Source organism: Thunnus albacares, chromosome 4 (assembly GCF_914725855.1).
Source record: "Thunnus albacares chromosome 4, fThuAlb1.1, whole genome shotgun sequence".
NCBI classification, from domain to species: Eukaryota; Metazoa; Chordata; class Actinopteri; order Scombriformes; family Scombridae; genus Thunnus; species Thunnus albacares.
In genome coordinates this window covers 11,590,467-11,607,256 of record NC_058109.1, presented here as the reverse complement: position 1 = coordinate 11,607,256, position 16,790 = coordinate 11,590,467, and the positions used below count along the sequence as shown (strand labels likewise).

The 16,790-nt window shown below is 36.9% G+C and overlaps 2 protein-coding genes across 3 annotated transcripts in view; one reads left to right on the top strand and one right to left on the bottom strand.

Moving 5' to 3' along the window:
• LOC122980554 (adenosine receptor A1-like) overlaps window positions 1–2,976 on the bottom strand; it is a 719,840-nt gene extending 716,864 nt beyond the window's left edge. The window contains exons 1-2 of one of the 2 annotated variants that reach the window (XM_044348684.1): window positions 2,369–2,976; window positions 1,149–1,348 (exon numbers count right to left, since the gene is read on the bottom strand). In XM_044348684.1, coding sequence (XP_044204619.1) covers window positions 1,149–1,348; window positions 2,369–2,724 — 556 coding nt within the window. In that variant the 5' untranslated portion in view covers window positions 2,725–2,976. Of the gene's footprint in view, window positions 1–538; window positions 1,349–2,368 lie in introns of those variants that run through there. The other variant, XM_044348683.1, reaches the window with a different exon arrangement.
• A 9,721-nt stretch (window positions 2,977–12,697) lies between these two features.
• On the top strand, window positions 12,698–15,743 carry LOC122980895 (adenosine receptor A1-like). Its single transcript, XM_044349323.1, has 2 exons — window positions 12,698–13,105; window positions 13,898–15,743. The coding sequence occupies exons 1-2, from the start codon at window positions 12,777–12,779 to the stop codon at window positions 14,550–14,552; spliced, it is 984 nt and encodes a 327-aa protein (XP_044205258.1). The 5' UTR covers window positions 12,698–12,776; the 3' UTR covers window positions 14,553–15,743.
• Window positions 15,744–16,790: the final 1,047 nt, after the last annotated feature.

Below are 16,790 nucleotides of genomic sequence, written 5' to 3'. Positions count from 1 at the left end.
CTTTCCAACATGCTGCCACAGCTATTGAAATATGGCTTAAACTAGCTGAATTAGCTGAAGAGGTGCCTGCATTCTGTGATAAAGACTAATGGTTGGATTGCTTTGTCGTTGCCACAATTGTGTTTCATTTAGTGATTTCATTGGCAATTTGCATTCCAGGCTAGGCCTTTTCAGTTCTATTAAATGGGTTTCCACAAAGCATTTCACAACACACTGTACTCTCTATTGATCCTACTCAGTAAGTCCTGCTACTCTGAGTCTTCTGCTTTTTGCTCACGTGATTACTCAGAGACCAAATGTGAGTAGTTGCAAATCTCCTTTTGGAAATTAACTGAAATCAGCATATGTAGATGTGAAATAATAATAGTAATGAGACATGTTAATAGTCAAGCTGTGTATGTTTATTCTGGATAACAAGCTTTTTAAACATGAAATGTTTGTTGTACTTTATATATATATATATATATTACAATTCAATATGAATCAATTGAGGAAGCAATGAGTTTTTAAAAATAATGCAGACTGAGACTGATGGGAATAATATTATTTCCCTGATTGCAGGCACATTTTCTTCAGATCTGACTGGGTAAAAAGAAGGTGAATGGGTCAAAAATGAACTTGTCCATGACTCAATGAAGTGCTTTGTTGTGTCTGTTAATGTGGTGATATATTTGAAATCCCTTTAGTGTCACGGGGATTCTCCAGTCCTTCTGGCATGTTTACATCCACTTTCTCAGTCAGGGCAGGTGTGCTGGTGGGGTACGGGGTGGGCTCTGTGGACTTACATAACATGCAACGATGAGTGATCTGGATCAGTGTGACACGGAACCGCTTTATCCTGAATGCATAAACCAACGGATTTAGTGCTGAGTTCACATGGGACATGAAAATGCCTACATACATGGCAAACTTAGGTATGACACACCCTGGGCAGAAGAAAGTGATGCAGTTCATGATGTGTATTGGCAGCCAACAAACAACAAAGAGGAAGACCACCAAGGCCAGTGACTTAGCCAACCTCAGCTCTTTCCTTAAGTACCTCTCTCCATCACAAGTGGCTTCAGCACGTTGGTTAAGCTGTCGCCGGATCACCCTAAAGATCTCCCCATACAGGGCAATCATTATGGTCAGCGGTACCACCACCCAGCCGAAGAAATTGAAGTACACCATGTAGTCCATCCTCATCACAGTAGTAAATTTGCAGATGATGTCGCTGGAACTGCTGAGGTTTTGTTGAGCATCACGGTTATTCCAGCCAATCATTGGAACCAATCCAGTGAGGAAGGACAGGATCCAGCACAAACAAACGGCCACATATGCCCTCCTCTGGGTCACTATGGTGCAGTACCTGAGCAGGGTTATTGGGAAAAAAATGATGACAGGTTTTTCAATCACCTAAATGCACGCATGCATACTACTGAAGTAGTATTTATTTGAACAAATGCCAGCCTACATATTTATTATTCAGAGACATTTGATCAAGTTGCTGCTTTTCAGATTAGGACCCAACTGATAAAAAATGAAGTAGTATGGGCGACTGCCAAAATCCCCTAACAAACTATGCCTATGTCAGTTATTTAGGCAGACAGGGACATTTTAATTTGCTTAAAAGCTTTTGATGTCCAGCCCATTGATTTGCATTAAACCAGGCAACGATATATGGTGCCATGTCAGACATCAACACTTGGAACCACCTCCTCTTGATTGACTACCTGAGGCTAAAAGCACACATTTAGCTCTCTAATGCTGAAAGCAGTAAAAAATATTTTGCATCAGACACTACTGGTCCTACTATTATAACTATTTATTCTTCTAAAATATTCTTGGGACACATAAGGTTAAGAGGTTAATTGTAAAACTAAGGGGGGTGGCTGTTGGGGAAAGAGTTCAACTGGTTTTGTTGATGTTGGTTCTGAGAACAACACTTTTGTCATGTTGGGCTGTAAAAGATAAAGGTTGCTTGTTAATATCAAAGAGATACATGGGGTCAAGTGTGTATTTCCAGTGAACTCAGCCTGATGAATGAACATGTTCAGTATATTTCAGTGAAGGGATAGTTTGAATAATAATTTGTTTATGTCAGCAAACTGGACTAGACTGGAACACACAACCACAACCAATCAGGGATGATATTGACATCCACTTCCTCTTCTCAGTTATGAATATTTTATTGCTCTTACCATAAGAACTGACATGTCAATTACTGTACAGTATTGATACTGTAATACGAATGTTATCACAACATCAACAACCAAGACCTACCAAACCAATCTTGACTTTCTTCTAATAAGTTTATGTTTATATCATAAAAAAAAAAAAAACATTTCAAAGGAACATGTGACCAATTGATTTTACAACAGTTTCTCACCTGGTTGGAATCTTGACCCGCAGATATCGGTCGATGGCAATAGCGAGCAGGGAAAGGATGGAGCCCTGGGTGATAATGAGCAGCAAGCAGGAGAGGAAGAGGCAAGTGTAGAACTGAGTGTTAAATCCCAGACTGATGATAATGGCCAGAGGGATGACCAAAACTCCCACAGCAATGTCAGCCACCGCCAAAGACACGATGAAGCAGAAGGTAGTGTTACGGAGAGCCCGGTTCACACACACCACCAGCACCACCAGCACATTCCCCAGCACAGAGGCCAGAGCGATGGCTGTCTCAATGGAGATGTACATCATGTCCACATGCTCCCGAGGCTTGATACCAGGAGAGGAAATCATTTTCACTACTCAAAGATGTTGCTTACCTTTTCTCAGACTGTAAAAAAATATAAATTGGTTGTTGAAACTTCTTGCCTCCGCTCTGGGCTTTGCTTCAGCACAGAACCATCTTCCATTGTGTGAGTTCTCTAGATGAAAGAAGAGTACTTTTTCTCTTTGTCACATTTACACACTGAGTGGCCCTTCTACTGATGACTGGATGTTGAACGATGAATCCTCCGCATGTTTGGGTATCAGTGCATCACCACTCTTCTACATCCTTCCTCTCTCTTACTCACTCTCTCACTAGTCTGTAAAAAAACGAGTCATAAAAATCAAGGGGAGGGACTTTGATTTCTGCAGTATGCTGCAGTAATAGTTGTGCTCACATTAAGTGCATGATTTTGATAAGAACTGTGGTCTTCATGTAAGAGCTGAAAGGACGCATTTTGATAAAACGTGTTAAAAATAACAAGCTCTCAGCTGAAGATGGATGCTTTAGAACTGATTTTATCTTACTGTGTAAGTAGAGGAAAGCGCAGTGCATAAGATATATCTGAGGAACAGTGTTGCTATATATATGTCCATAACTCTTAAATAATAACTCTTCCATATCAAGATCAGTCACAAAAACCCTGTATTGGTCAAGCTGTAATGTGCATAAGTAAACCTAAAATTTAGATGCACAGTTTGAAGTTACTCCTGATCCAGTTGGACTGCAAAAGGAGCCCTATTAGTAATTTGATAATTCTGTTCATTTGAAAAATGCTTAATTGCAAATTTGACCCCATCCAGTAGTAAGTCAGTAATCCATGTATTACATGAATTGACAGTATTAACGAATGCCAATTCTACATACATTTTATTGTTGTAACGAATGATGAATCCAGCTTTGCTGCACCTTTAGCCTTTGTCATGTCATGTTGGTCGATTATTGTTAGACTACATCATCTTTAGTATGACTGCATTCTCATCCTGCCTTAAGGATCAAAGCACACATACACATGTTCCACTTTAATCACTGCATCAATATCTTAAAAAGACATGGGACTAACTGGAGTGATGTAATGACAGATGTATGTGAATTAGGTCCAGTTTATCACTATTTCCATCCGCTAAGATTAGAAAATACACATTTCAGCACATTTTGCTTTTAATTATAATTATGTACATCTGCTGCAAAAAACTTATTTTGTCATCTTTGAACATCAATGAAAGTCATAGCAAATATTTAACTCTCATTGTCACAGGCTTGCATTAAATTTCATATGCACATTTTTTACATTATATCTCCAATTTTTTATGTAGTTCTCCACACAGCTTAAGTCTAACCTCTCTAGAAATTGGACCCTGCTGGGTAAACTGCCGATATAGATCCAAATGTTCAATTACTTACAAAAACTTAATTTAATTGTCCAGCCGAGGATGACAAGACTTTGGCAGCAAGTATCACTGAGCCAGCAATCATTGAGATTGTCTTCAGTTGCTTTAGAAAGCAGATTTAATGTCTGCCTGTAAATACATTCAGTCTCCCTCTCTCTCTTTTTTTCCTTCTTTTTTAAAGGAAGCGATGACTCAGGATGTTTCTTCGGGATATTGCCTCTGATCCCAGGCTCTGGTCTATGCATTAGAGTGTTTGTGAGCAGTCACTGAATCAGTTTTATTAGGCCTCTAGTCTAAATGCATTAGCACTTCTGGAGACGCAGTAACTGTAAATGTCAAAAATGACAAAAAATACAATACCGCAGTATGTATCAAGTATCTGTCGAGGACGCCGTTAATCAACTTGAACTGTTTGTTACTCTTTTATTGGTCGCCAATTTTAGTGAAAAGCTTTGTTGCAGTTAACTTTTTTGTTCTTTTTTTTTTATTATCCTCTTGCATTAATTCAGTAATGTAAGATTATCCTTTGTGGTTGTGTGGTTACATATTAACAATTAATGTAACATGATTGAATTTGATTCTTTGTACCATCAACTATTGATTGTCAGTTGTCAGTATCCAAACACATCACACTGTTACAGATTGAAACATTTTGTAGACTTGTAGTATACATTAAATATAGCCTCTATGAAGATTTTTAAAATGTCTTTGAATTACAAAACACATTTAAATTCAAAACCATATAAACATATGCATTATATTTTTTTACTACTGATATTCCTCTGCAGAAGACTCCCTTTAGTATCACCACACAAGACGTCATTATCTATAAACAGAAGTAATGAATTGGATTACGGCCTCGCAGGGATCCGCTTGCACATGTGCCAAAGGGATTACATGACAGTAAAGCTTCTATTACCGGTTCCAATTAGCAAAATTATTCTCAACATCCTCACCAAGCATTCCTGTTTAATGTAGAATTTATTTACTCTATGCTATACTGCTCCTGTGTGTGTCTATATTAATTGGTCAAACTCAGCTGTTTTCTAAAAGGATATGAGTGTTCAAATTAATAAACTGAATGAGGTGCGGTGAAAAAAAATGAGCAAAACAACTCCCTCTACAGCAATGACTGCAGCTCATGAGATATAGCTTGTTATCTTTCTCCATTTGTTATTTTGTTGGTAAATTTAATGTTTAACTATTGCATGTCAAACAAGTACTGGATTTACATGTCAAATTCCCTGTTAAAGCTGAGATAGATATCTGTAAATTTGATGCAAAAGTGCAAACAATGACACATACTGTCCATGCCACCTGTGTATGTTTCTTTATTTTTTTTCCATTTACGTTCAATCAGCACTCAACGGGCGACAGAAAGACTCCACAACAGAATAAAAAAAAAACAGCTCTGAGAAACTATCAAGTATGTCACTGAAATGTTGGAAAAGAAGAGCTTACTTATACTACTAATAGACACAGAACAACTGTTCCTGTGATGTAAGTCCAATACTTACTTTTTGGCTCTGGTTTCGTCTCCTCCAAACTGGTGAAAAACAGCATGCTTGATTTTTGAGTTTCTTCACCACTCGCTGACTCGTTTAACCTCTATTCCATTTTATGTGGAACAGGTAATAGCAAATACAGTCAGTGTGTGTGCTGGAAATAGCCACTGGAAAGATTTTATAGACAGGTGATAACACATAATAAGGTGTTCTGATAAGCAAATAATATGCAAAGTAGGGTTTATTTACAAAATGCAAAATAGTTCCCTGCACACACTCTGTGGACACCTTCAGAGGGAATTATTGTTCATATAACATGGTCACTTAACTGTCAAGGCAAGGAAATGCTGTGTTTAATTAAATCAAGACAAATAATCATGGCACTCAAGAAGATTTAGTGTGTTATGGTATATAGTAGCTACCTGCTTCCCCTAAGTCAACATTTTCTTCAAGAGGCTTGCACTTAACTAAATATTTGTTGTGATTATGTGAATAATAGGTTGTTTGAGCTGGATTATAATGGTAGCTAGCATGTTAACTAACCAAAGTAGTTAGTTAATTGCCTGGCACTAACATTGAGGCTCAGACTGGCGTAGTTACAACGTTACATATACATAATCACATAGATTTTTGTTGGCATATTAAGTTAATACCAGCGATTGTTTTCAACAAAATACATAGCCTATTGTATGCAAAAACTACTTTTGCTGCTCAAAACTACCATGTGTGAGTCTCCTTTGAGTTGAAAGGTCAGTTGAGCCAAAATCTGTGGTGGCTCCCCCCTCAACTAAGACAAAATAGCCAAGACTCTGAGATATATTAAGTTTGCTGACCCCCCAACTGTTTTAGCAGTCATGTATATTAGAACACTGGCTGACCTGCTGTTTTACACTGAGAATGATAATACATACTCAACAGGCAGACTCCGGTCCGGATCCAGACCAAATAACAATTTAATCTGAACTGGGAACAAAACCTGGGCTTGTGGTGTTCCACAAGGCTTTGTTCTGGGGCCTCTGTTATTCTCTATATATTTGCTGCCCTTGGGATGGATCATAAACAGATTTGTTGTTGCTTATCATTTATTTGCAGATGATATCCAACTCCACTTTTCATTCAAACCTAGTGAGGCTTTTAGGTTATCTAGACTCCTAGACTGTCTTAACGCTATTAAAGACTGAACGTCAGAATATTTTCTACAGCTTAATCCTGATAAGACGGAGGTTTTGGTCTTTGCCCCAGAAAAGGTTGCCCCTGAGATTATGAAAAGTATTTAGCCTGTTTCCTCCGCTGCCCACTCCAACCCGTGTAATGTTTGATCAATCTTCGTTCTTTGACACCCATGTTACGCAGATGACCAGATCTTGTTTTTTCCACTTAAGAAATATTAGTAAACTGAGATCTGTAGTTTCAATGGCTGAACTAGAGATGCTCATACATGCCTTTATCTAATCTCGTATTGACTACTGTAATGCACTATTCTCCTCTTGTAGTATCTCTGCCTTAGATCGTCTGCAGACAGTCCAGAATGCTGCCGTGAAACTACTAACTAGGTCAAATAGATTGTCTCACATTACCCCTATGCTTAAATCTCGTCACTGGCTTCCTGTTGCATGTAGGATTCAGTTCAAAATTCTCTTTCTTACTTACAGAGCTTTACAAAGTAAGGCTCCTGCATATGTGGCTGATCTACTACACTCTTACTCATCAGCTCACTCTCTTGTAATGCTCTGCCTGCACCCTTCCAGTCTGCTGATTCTGTGCGTTCATTTAAAAAGCAGCTAAAGACACACGTGTTTAGACAGGCATTTGGGTAACTTGTAAGCATCAAGGCAGCATTTTATGTTTTTATTGTGTATTTTTTTATTGCAGATTGTGTTTTTTGATTTCTTTCTTTTCTGTATGTTGTATCATGCTCATGTAAAGCACTTTGTGACTACTGTCTGTGAAAAGTGCTATATAAAGTTTGAGAATTTATCAACAGTCAGGTAAAAGTCATTTGAAAATCTGCAGGGAAGTCCAGTTGCGGTTGCAGCCGTGCCAGCAGTACAAGGAGCAAAAATTTAAGTGTATCTTCGTAAATTGATGATCACAAAAAATCTCTTTTTAAAGTGACAATTAGGCATGAGGTCTCCTGTAGGTTTAATCTTGGGGTTAAGGTGAAGATTAGGTTAATAAACAACTTTTTAGGTTACGATTTTGCTAGCTCATCCAAAAAGTGACGAGATGACCCAATGTGAGCTGACGAGAGCATGCATCAGGCACACAACAATCTGTGTGATGCAGGACTTAAGGCACCACCCTTGGGTGAAATACCAAGTTTTTAGGGAGTCCCATGTGTTCACGACATTATATTGGCCAACTAATGAGTTTACTTTACTTTAATGACACGACACTGAAGTTATCTTTCATTTGGGGTTAAGGGAAAAGTTACAGGAAACATAAATAATGATATTTAGTGGCTGATTCCCCTTTTTTTTTTTACCACTGACACTCCTACACTATGGTTTTTGATCTGGACCTAGTCCGATGTGTTCTGGATGGAGAAATATCAGTGAAATCACCTTTTTTGTGTTTTCACAAATAGAATAAAGGTTTCACAAATCTGAAACTGTGTTTTAATGAATCTCTGGAGTCTCCTTGTTAATCTACCCTAGATTTGACAAAGCTATATTGATTTTTATCTGGACCTGGTCTAATGTGGTCAGCCAGTCAAAGCAGATGGCTGCCCACCAAGAGCCGGGTTCTGCTTGAGGTTTCTACCCCTTAAAGGGGAGTTTTTCCTTACCGCTGTCACCACGTGCTTGCTCAGGGGGGAATTGTTGAGTCTCTGTAAATTAAAGAGTATGGTCTAGACCTGCTCTATGTGAAAAGTGCCCTGAGATGACTTTTGTTGTGATTTTGCGCTATATAAATAAAAATTGATTGATTGATTGATTGATTGATGGATGGGGGGGAAAGCAGTGAAATCATCCTTTTTTTCAGTTTTCATAAGCAAAATAAAGGTTTCACAATCTGAAAGTGGAGAATCAGCCACTAAATATTATTATTTATGTTTCACTTTACTTTGCCCTTAACTTTTCCCTTAACCCCGAATCAGAAGCTAACTTCAGCGTCATGTTAATAACTTGAATTGGCTTCAGTTTAGGTTTATGCTGTGTGAAGCCCACTCTGTATAATCAACTAGATCTTTTGTGGTCAAAAAGTGGTGACAAAAAGCCAATAGTGGAGAAGAATGTAAACACAAATTAATCATTAGCAGCACCAGAATTTTTTGTCACTGCTGCTGATGTAGTACTTTTTTAATTCTCACCTTTTTGTTTAAGTAACAATTTCAGTAACAATTGCATTTCTTTGGAGGGTTTCAGCTTTTTTATTTTTTGAGTTTTGTTGAGTTTTAGAAGCCCCAGTAACCACTAAATGGCATCTTAATTTAATTAACTTTTAACTTATTGCATATACTGTAAGCTATTAAAGCAAGAATTAAAAATTAATTCAATTTAAATTAAAGGTTCAATTAATAGTATATATGGCATCTTAATTGAACCTTTAATTAATTGCATATAGGCTAGATGCTGTTAATTAAAGCAAGACAGGCACACCACTTTCCTTAAAAAAGTGTTTTACACAGTTTGGGTTGATAAGATGTCTTAAGTATCAGTATGAGGTCTTAGGACAGCAAAGTATGTGGGTGGAAGGTCATTTTGTGGTTCCTTCTTTGTGGAGTGTTGGTTTGCATAAAAAAGTTTGTTAAAAGCATTTTCTGCTGAATCTTTTTAGTTCCTTGTGGTACTGCACCTGTCATCAATTTCATATTTCTGCTTTTTAATATGGTACATTTTTGAAAAAGTGTAATTGTTTTGCTTACACATTGTTTTATTTTCTGTTATGCCAGCTCAGTAATACTGAGACTCCGTTCAGGCTGATAAAGGAAGTGGAATTGGTGACCACTTTGTGACCCTTAGGAGCTTGTACACAGTAATCACATTTTGTAATTACTTGAGTCATATGACTGAGTTATACGAGTCAGGCCAAAACTTGCTCACTTACAAACAGTCTATGTGTCTGTGTTATCCTCTAACCTCTGCCTTTCAGCAATTATTTTACAGAAATAAATCATTACAGCCCCCTCTCATAAACGTGCCTATTGTAAAAAAAAAAAACATGTTACAACCTGACCTTTTCAACAGTACCAATTATAGAAAAGAGAAGGAACTGTATTATAACACTGAAAAAGTTCCTGTCCTCATTTTTGTCATAGCTGTGCACAAGTGGAACTGTGACAAAGAACTGAAACGATGCTATTCATTTAGTTCTCCTGTAAAAAAAACAAAAACAAATTAACAATTATTTTATTATCTGTCAATCTGCCGATCATTATCTCAATTAATTGATTAGTTGTTTGGTCTATGAAATGTCAGAAAATTATGAAAAATGTCTTTTACTGATTCTCGAAGCCCAAGGTGATGTCCTCAACTATCTTCTTTTGTTGCGACTAATAGACCACAACCAAAGATATTCAGTTTTTTGTTTAAAAATGACTCAGAAAGATGAATCGATCATCAGAATAGTTGATTAATATTCAGTCTATTGACTAATTGATTAATCGACTTATTGTAGCAGCTCTACTTGAGCTATTAATCATATTAATTTTAATCACTAAATTCTGAGCTGCTATCCCCATACCCCTCATCCCCTCATTTTAAATCACATGTTAAAGAGTAAAAGAAGAGAAGCAATTGGCTGAAATGAGCCAATAATGATAATAATTAAAAAATAATAGGCAGGAAGATTTGACCCAGATATCTTGTTAGATGATGTTCACTCTGTACCTTTACTATAGATAGAATTTAAGTCTACGTAACAGAGATATGAATCAGGAGGAGGAGGAGGTCCAACTCAGTATGAGCGACATTTTCTGGAAGATTATTCTGTTTTGGTCAAGCCAAAAACAAAAAGATTGCACAAGATTGCTTTTTGAAAAAAGTCAACTGTTAACTGTGATGGTCTTTTCATGTTGTTGTATGTTTTTTTTAACTTCTGTGTAAGAGTTTCTTTATAACTGACAAGTGAATGGCAGCAAACAGTGGTGAACAAAGTACTCAGATCCTTTAATTAAGTAAAAGTACCAATGCAGCAATGTAAAAATGCTCCATTGCAAGTAAAAGTCCTGCAAGAAAAATCATACTTCAGTAAAAGTACATAAGTATTAGCAGCAAAATGTAGTTAAAGTATTAAAGTAAAAATACTTGTTTGGTCCCTCTGACTGATATATTATTATACATGACATCATTAGATTATTAATACTGAAGCATCAGTGTTAGAGCAGCATGTTACTGTTGTAGCTGCTGGAGGTGGAGCTAGTTTCAACTGCTTTACTTACAGTTAGCTACTTTAGTCCAGTGGTTCCCAATGTAGGGGTCAGGCCCCGTCAAAAGGTCCCCAGATAAATCTGAGGAGTCGTGAGATGATTAATGGGAGAGGAAAGAGGAAAAAACAAGTTCTGATTCACAAATCTGTTTTCAGTTTTTGGACTTTTTCTTTAATCTTCGATTTCTGGTGAAATATTGGATCATTTGAACATTGCATTAACAACTCATAGACATCTGAAATGTGAACCTGGTTTCATCTTCAACAATGTTGTATTTTAAAAGCTTGTTTTATTATCCATTGTGTCAAATCTTCATCTGAAAAGTAACTAAAGCTGTCAATTAAATGTAGTGTAGTAGGAAGCACAATATTTCCCACTGAGATATAGTGGAGTGGAAGTATAAAGTGGCATAAAATGGAAATACTCAAGATAAGTACAAGTACCTCAAAACTGTACTTAAGTACAGTACTTGACTAAATGCACTTAGTTACTTTCCACCACTGGCAGCAAATAGCCTAATTAATGTAAATCACGTAGCGAAATTATTTACATACATTTACAAACAAACTCAAACAATCTTTATTTAAAAGTAAAGTAACAGTAAAGTAGGTGTAATTTAGACTCAAATGATATTTAGAAGAAAATATGTTTGTCTTACAACTACACAAAAGATATTATTGTTGAGTGAGACAACTGAGAACATATTTTAAAGTGCAATTCTCTTATATTACTCATTTGAAGTCTCATTTGAAAGCTACTAAAATTCATTTTGTATCTTTGTAATCTGTGTCATGAGCTGACACAGATACCACCACCACCACCATCACCACCACCACCACTACCATGGTGATTCACTTCGTCAGCCCCTCAAAAGTGTTAAGAGATGCTAGAACTAAGAGTTTAGATTATCATCAGTGTGAGAAAGACGAGGGTTATTTCCCGGAAGCTGCATTTAGAGTGTTAATAACACCCATAGAACAAGAAGACAGTGGCTGGGCAGAGGGTAGTTCTTATTCTGAATTTTCCTTTCCTATGGAAATTACTCAACAACATTCTTTTATTTCTGCTCTGCATGCCCACAACCTGTTTGAACTCCCACACACTGGAGCTAAAGGTACCTCAGTGACACAGAATTCAAGTAAAATTTAGTGAAATTCCTGCAGCACAGTGCTGACTAGCTGTGCCACTCTCATTGTAAGATATTAATGGATTTACAATGACTCGTTGTCTTTGATGTTTGAAGTGTGATCATGGTTGTGGTTAACTGTTCATGTTCTTGTGTGATAACTTTTAAAAGGAGTTCCTATCATCATCTTGGCATCTTTGGCTGTCACTTAAAAGTTAGATGCAGCTTAGATTTTTAAAGCAGCTTGTGTGCAACATCTTTTACTTGCAAGTTGTTTATCTGTAAATCATTTGTGGTAAAAAAAAAAAAAAAAAAACCTGTGTTGTTTCCTCCTGACAAAATGTAACGCAACAGCTCTTTTGTAAACTTTTTTGGTGTGACCTGTTGCAACAGCCTACAGTGCATTTTTTTCTGTCAAACTCCGCTTGCTTAGCATTACAATTTATCTGCAATGTTTATAGGAACAAACAAAAACATATTTTCTCAATTGTACACATACTACAAAACATTCAGATACATAGTTTACAGAGAAAGTATCAAAGGGTGTAGTTCTAATTTTAAAAAGAGCTGATTGGCTGAGGACTTCCTCAAAGATTTCACAAGACCGAGATGAATGATAAATGGCTCAGACTCACATTCAGACACGCTGCACGGATAACAATCCAATGTTAGCCTGACAGGACGCACAATGGATGTGTGTGAAGTGATCTACATGGTGATGGAGGTGATCATTGCTGTCAGCTGCTGTCTGGGTAATATGCTGGTTATTTTGGCCCTGTGGACCAGTAAGTGCATTCAACAGCCCACCTTCTGCCTTATTGTCTCTCTGGCTGTTGCTGACTTTATGGTTGGCTGCATAGCCATACCAATGGCTGTGGTGGTGGACGGAAAAGTGAAAACTTCATTCCACGGCTGTCTCTTCATCAGCTGTGTGGTGATCTTGTTGACTCTGGTCTCAGTTCTGTCTCTTGCGGCTATTGCAGTCGACCGTTTCCTCCGGGTGTATGTCCCTCTCAGGTAATTTTTCTTCTTTCATTGTGTTAAGGAAAGTAAAATAGCACTGCCTGGTTTGGTATTTAATCATAAGCTTTAGGGCTGCAACTAACAAATATTTTCATTATCACTTAATCTGTCAATTATTTTCTTAATTAATTGGTAAGTCATTTGGCCTATAAAATGTTTGCCAAAGCCCAAGGTGACATCCTCAAACGTCTTGTTTTGTCCCGACCAACATTCCACAACCCAAAGATATTATTTACATAAAAGACTAAAGAAACCAGACAATATTCACATTTAAAAAGCAGGAACCAGAGAATTTTAGTTTTTTTTTGTTTTGGTTTTTGTTTGTTTGTTTTTTCAAATGTCTCAAAAGGATTAATTGATTATCAAAACAGTTGGCAATAAATTTTCTGTCTATTGATTAATTGATTAATCAACTAATCCTTTCAGCTTTAAACTTAAGATATTCAATTGACTGTTAGGCTAGAACTAGAGAATTTTTTGTAGTTTTACCTAAAAAAATGACTGAAATGTTGAATCGGTCATCAAAATAGTTGTCGATTAAAATTATTTTGATTTATTAATCAACTAATCGTTGCGGCTTTAATAAGCTTTACATTTTCTCTATTTCATGTCATTCTCATCTCTCAACCTTTCACATGGCTTGCACTGCAAAAAGGCATTAATTTACTGTATATTACTACTATCACTTCATAATTTTTTAAATAAATTCTAATTCTCTGCATTTTTTGTCACAATACATGATTGATTATGTCAATAATTATGATTTATTATTAACTGTCTCTATAGGTACAAAAGGACTGTCACACAGAGACATTCTTGGCTTGTGGTAGCAGCATGTTGGCTTGTTGCAATACCACTGAGTTTTGCACCCATGTTTGGATGGTACAACCAAAAAACCCCGTCTGAGCCTAGCATTCTCTGCACGTTTACAGCCGTGATCCCCATGTCATATCTTGTCTACTTTAACTTTTTCCTCTGCACCCTGATACCGCTGTTGATTATGGCTGTATTTTACGGCTACATCTTCTGTACCATTCGAGGAAACCTTCGAGAGAAACCAGGCAATGGTGTCCAAACACAGTCTTACAACTACCTAAGGAAAGAGAAGCAGCTGGCAGGATCTCTGTCTCTGGTCTTGATCCTGTTTGCCCTGTCCTGGCTCCCGCTCCACATAATGAACTGCATTGCGTACTTAGGTGGTCCGAAAATTGTAACAAGAGAAGCTTTCTATGTTGGCATCCTGCTTTCTCATGCTAACTCAGCCGTAAACCCAGTTGTGTATGCATTCAAAATACAGAAGATCAAGACAGCATACCTGAAGATCTGGCGACGGTGTACTGAATGTGGAGAAGATAATCAAAGCTCTCACACTAGCGGGACGACAGACAACAATCTCAGCAACAACAGTGTGGCCAAAATGACTGTCACAAACAATGGTTGATTGATAAAAAGACTGTTGAGGGTGCTTAAATGTTGTTTTCTTATGTGAAAAGAAAGTAAATTTCAGTATGTGAAGTGTATTGAGATCCAAAAGCTTCCATTAATTGAAGATTATGTCGGGTTGTATTGATACAGAAACCAAATCTAGCCGTGTGAATTGAAAGATCTGTTACATTCAGGGCGTCTGTGTTCTGTAAATGTGGATGTACATGATTGTGTGTCTGTATGTATTGCGAAAATTTGTCTTGTAGAGAGGAAACCGACAACTTCCACTTGTTTTAAAAGCCTTTGCTTTAGACAGTTTCACATCGCTATCTTGTAGTTCGCAGTTTTTTCTGTCAAGTTTCAGTTCTTTATGTTCCCTCTATGTTAGGAGTTACCTTCCCTAAAGAATACAACCTTTACATTAGACGTATGTGCCCTTGATCGAAAAACTCACGGAACAGAACATCTCTACAGTAAATAAATTATATTAATATATTTGTTACAACTGCATCAGTGAGTCATGAGTCATGAGTTAATTAGGCTGTATGTTCGTTTTTAAATCTGTAGTTTGTGCTATTGTCATATTGAGTTGCAGCTGTTTATAATATTTAGTTCCCTTTATGTAAATGAAAAGGGTTAGAAATACCTCTGAAAACAGTTCACTGGTCACAGTCTGGTTAAGACAGCTTTCATGAAACATATTTACAATATATTGTACCAATTTTACTACTGGTTCGTAATCACTCATGTTTTTATTGTTTTTTCTTCAACAAGAAAACATACTTAGCAACAAAACATGCATGATAGATAATCATTTAACGTTATGTAAATAAGCACTATTGACAATGTACATTCTTTGAAATACATCACAGGACAGGCACTGGCACTTTTCTTTGACTTGTTAGCGTTTGTTTTATTTTGCTGTCATGTGTTTTTGATGTTTATTTTTGCCTTAAGTTTTGATCTCAGAAATTCAGGTGTCTCATTATTTTTGTAGATATGTTCATAAGACTGGTTATCAGATGTGTACAGGTTTTTGGTTAGTTGTGTGATAGCTGAGCATTTTGTTTCGTTTCCTGAGTTCTATAATCTATGTGTGGCTTTCTCCAATATGTAGTGACTCTGAAGATAAATTAGAGTCACCATGTTTATTAAAACTGTGTATTTACTTCTTATCTGCCATAAATAAACAACGTGTGGATATTTATGAGCACTGGTGCACTTTTGAGCCACTCTCCATGCAGCTTTCCAGTTTCTCACTTTTTTATTTACATGTAAGACTTTGACTGTTCCAACAGTGATGGAGTCATCTGTCTGTACAGAAATTAAACATCAATCTAATATTAATCCTCTGATCTCACTCTGGGTATAATGTGCTGTATTTGCTAAAATGCGCTGTGTGAAAGAAAATGCTACAAGCCCACCATGAAGTTAGATGCTAAAACTTTCTGACTTTTACCAGACTGTAATGTATGATAACAAACTTTTTGCACACTGGGTTTATAGACTGATACATTTTATAATCTAAATTTATATAAAAAGCTATATATAAAAAGATACAACTTTCACACTTATATTCTAAACTAGAAATAAAATTTGGTTTATCCACCTAAATTTTCCTTAACATTTATCCAACAGATGCCACTATATCTAACTGCACTAACCCTAACCATATCCACTTCAAAAGCAATTGAAATATTTTACTTAAAGGAGACATACAGTATCATGCTTTTTGTGATTTTCTGTTATTTTTATACTGTTACAATGTTGGATGTCAATGTTAAACACAGTCAAATTTCAAAACTTGAGGTGAACGTATGTAAAAATACTCCCTACAAGTCAAAAGCCAGGGCTTCAGCCTGCTCTGAATGCTTCATTTGCAAAGTTACCTCCACTTCCTCCTCGTGATGACATCTGATTGTTCCATGCCCACAAATGTCCATCTGTTAGGCTTTGTTGCTAAGGTTGTTCCACGGGTTGTTTATGTGCATTTTTCAGATCGGAATCGGGCTTGGGGATGTATTAGAGAAGTTTCATGTTGAGTAAAGAACAGGAAAAAAGAAGCGACATCCTATTATTATTATTGTTTTGGGTTTTTTTAATGTAGCTTCTGGAGTTAGTGGAAGTCTGCCGAGGAGAAGCTTCCGGGAGCTAACCAATCAGAATAGTGTGGGCTCATCGGGAGGGCGGCCTTAAAGAGACAGGAGCTACAACAGCCTTTCAGACAGAGGCTGAACCGAGGTGTTGTATAAAG